Source organism: Dioscorea cayenensis, chromosome 15, assembly GCF_009730915.1.
Source record: "Dioscorea cayenensis subsp. rotundata cultivar TDr96_F1 chromosome 15, TDr96_F1_v2_PseudoChromosome.rev07_lg8_w22 25.fasta, whole genome shotgun sequence".
Classification (NCBI taxonomy): Eukaryota; Viridiplantae; Streptophyta; class Magnoliopsida; order Dioscoreales; family Dioscoreaceae; genus Dioscorea; species Dioscorea cayenensis.
Window position 1 is genome coordinate 18,871,948 of NC_052485.1, and position 2,707 is coordinate 18,874,654.

Consider the following 2,707-nt stretch of genomic DNA (forward strand, 5'->3'; position numbering starts at 1 on the left):
TTTTTGGTTTGGATTGATAAAATATGTTTTTATTGCTTTTGCTAATTGAACGATAGGAATTTCCGGCAAGGAATGCAATGGAATTTAATTAGATCTCATGTTTGGCTTGAGATTATTTGAGTTCTTGGTTGTTGGAAGGACTTTAGGGTTTTGCATTCCACCACACTATCTCATGAGTTCTTGGGTTTCATGTTAACCCATTTTAAAATAGCTATAATAATTCCATTAGTTTCTTAATCACTGATAAGATTGTGAACATCCTAAATACAATCTTTTATCATTTTCAAATAACAACAATTGCACTTAAAATTAGTGGGCTGCAAGAAGCATTGCCAAAGGCTATTGGACTACTTCCTTTTGATGGTGGTGTTGTTGATGATGATTGAAGGAGGAGTGATGGCGAGCTAACCATGGGATGCTGTTGAAGATGATATGAAGTATGGAGCTGGATTTTAGTTAAGTATGGAGAACATGGAGCTATGTTCTCTATGTCTCCACTTTTGTGTATTATATCAATATAGTAATGAAGGTAGTGGTCAACATATCTATGGGTGTTTGAGCTAGCCAATGGGAAGTGTTTTAATGTGTATGGCTGGACCAATAGAAGTAGGGTAGTTGGTTCTAACCAATGAGAGATTAGTAAGCATGTTTGTTTGTCTGGTTACTTTTTGATTAGTTTATATAAATATGAAGAGAGGTAGTGGATGCCTGACAGCCATTCAAAAGAAAAAAAAAAATCCTTGAAAAGTTCTTCTTCTCTTTTGAGAGGTTTATGTCTGTTTTCTCTTCCTAGGCATTTCTACAAACAGGTTGGGAAAAAACCTGTGTTCAAGTATCTATCCTCATCACTGAACTCTAACAAACTGGTATCAGAGCTTGGACCTCAGATCATGGCCGAAGATATCAATAACCATGTCATTCTCTCACAGCCCTCAGTGTTTGTGTTCAAAGGGCATGAGTACGGGAGGTGGAGCCTTCGCATGAAGATGGTGTTTTGGTCGCAGGAGTTGTGGGACCTTGTAGAAAAGGGGATATATGAGTCTAAGGATGAGGCAGTGGATAGAGAAAACAAGAAAAAAGATGCCATGGCTTTGAGCATCATCCAACAGGCTATAGACGACCCAATTCTTGACCGAATCGTGGAGGCAGAGACGGCTCATGCAGCTTGGGTTATGATTCAGAAGCAGTACAATGGAACCACCAAGATAGCTTTAGTGAGGAAGCAATCACTCAGACAAAACTTTGAGGTGCTCCAGATGGAAGAGAATGAAAGTATTCAAGATTATTGTTCAAGAGTGGTGTTTATTGTGAACCAGATTCGTGGGCTTGGGTATAAGCTCAGTGAAGAAGAAGTGGTAGCCAAAGTACTCAGAAGCTTGCATCCAAAGTTTGACTTCGTAGTAGTTGCAATTAAGGAATCGAAGGACATCACCAAACTCAGTTTGGATGAGTTAAGCAGGTCTCTTCAGGCTCATGAGATCCGTGTGAATAAGGGACTTGTAAAGCTAGGAGAAACGGCTTTGCATGTGAAAGGTGATGCTGTTGGCTCTCATTACAACAAAGGCTCAAGTTCAAACTCTGGAGGTTTTCAAGGAGAAGGCAGAGGTTGAGGAAGACATTATGGTCGAGATAGAGGAAGATCAAGTGGAAGAGGTAGAGGAAGAGGCCACGAAGACAGAAGCAACATAAAGTGCTTTCACTGTAAGAAGTTTGGACATGTGAAGGCAAACTATTGGGCGAGAGAGAAGCAACAAGAGAAGGAAGTTAATCTGGTTGCTGAGGAGAAAGACATTAACAATGTATTCATGGCTATCAACTCACAAGAAGGTACTAATTCATCCATCTGGCTCATTGATAGTGGGTGCTCAAACCACATGACAGAAGATAGAGGTTTGTTCAGTGTTTTGGATGAGTCTCAAAAGGAGAGTGTGAGACTAGGAGATGATTAGGAGATGCTAGTGCATGGAGTGGGTACTGTGGGTTTCTACACTCAAACTGGAGAAATGAAACAGCTTCAAAGAGGTCAATATATTCCAGGTTTGGTCCATAACCTGTTGAGTGTTGGCCAGTTACTGTCGAGAGGGTATTCAGTTGTGTTTAGCCATGATGAATGTGTTATTAGTGATAATCAAAGCCAACACCGGATCATTTATGTCCCCAAGACAAGAAACAATATGTTTCCTGTTGATATTACAAGCATTGGTGGTATTAATGTAGATGTTTCAAGTCCAAGTATAAGTGAATTATGGCATCTCAGACTCGGACATCTCAACTATAGAAGTTTGCAATTCATGGCACGCAAGAGGATGGTTGTTGGCATACTAGAGCTGAAGCAAGACAGTCAATGTGAGGAATGTGCTATAACAAAACAAGCAAGAGCCAACTTTCCATCAGGAATGTCCCGAAGAGCAACCTCAGCTCTCCAGTTGGTGCATATGGATTTATGTGGACCCATGAGCGAGGAGTCTTTGGGTGCTAACAAATATTTTTATTTGATTGTTGATGACTTTAGCAGGTGGTGCTGGGTGTATCTATTGAAGAATAAGTCAGAAGCCTTCAAGTTTTTCCAAAATTTTCATGCAATGGTGGAAAGCCAGACTGGAAAGAAACTAAAGGTGGTCGAAAGTGATCGTGGTGGTGAATTCTCTTCAGCCGAGTTCCAGAAATATTGTGAAACCTATGGAATCAGAAGAGAGTACACCGCACC

The 2,707-nt window shown here is 40.5% G+C and overlaps 1 protein-coding gene across 1 annotated transcript; it reads left to right on the forward strand.

The window, feature by feature from the left end:
- The first annotated feature begins 523 nt into the window (after nt 1–523).
- On the forward strand, nt 524–1,949 carry LOC120277761. The gene is made up of 4 exons (XM_039284603.1): nt 524–529; nt 810–1,499; nt 1,564–1,653; nt 1,725–1,949. The coding sequence occupies exons 1-4, from the start codon at nt 524–526 to the stop codon at nt 1,947–1,949; spliced, it is 1,011 nt and encodes a 336-aa protein (XP_039140537.1).
- The last annotated feature ends 758 nt before the right edge of the window (nt 1,950–2,707 follow it).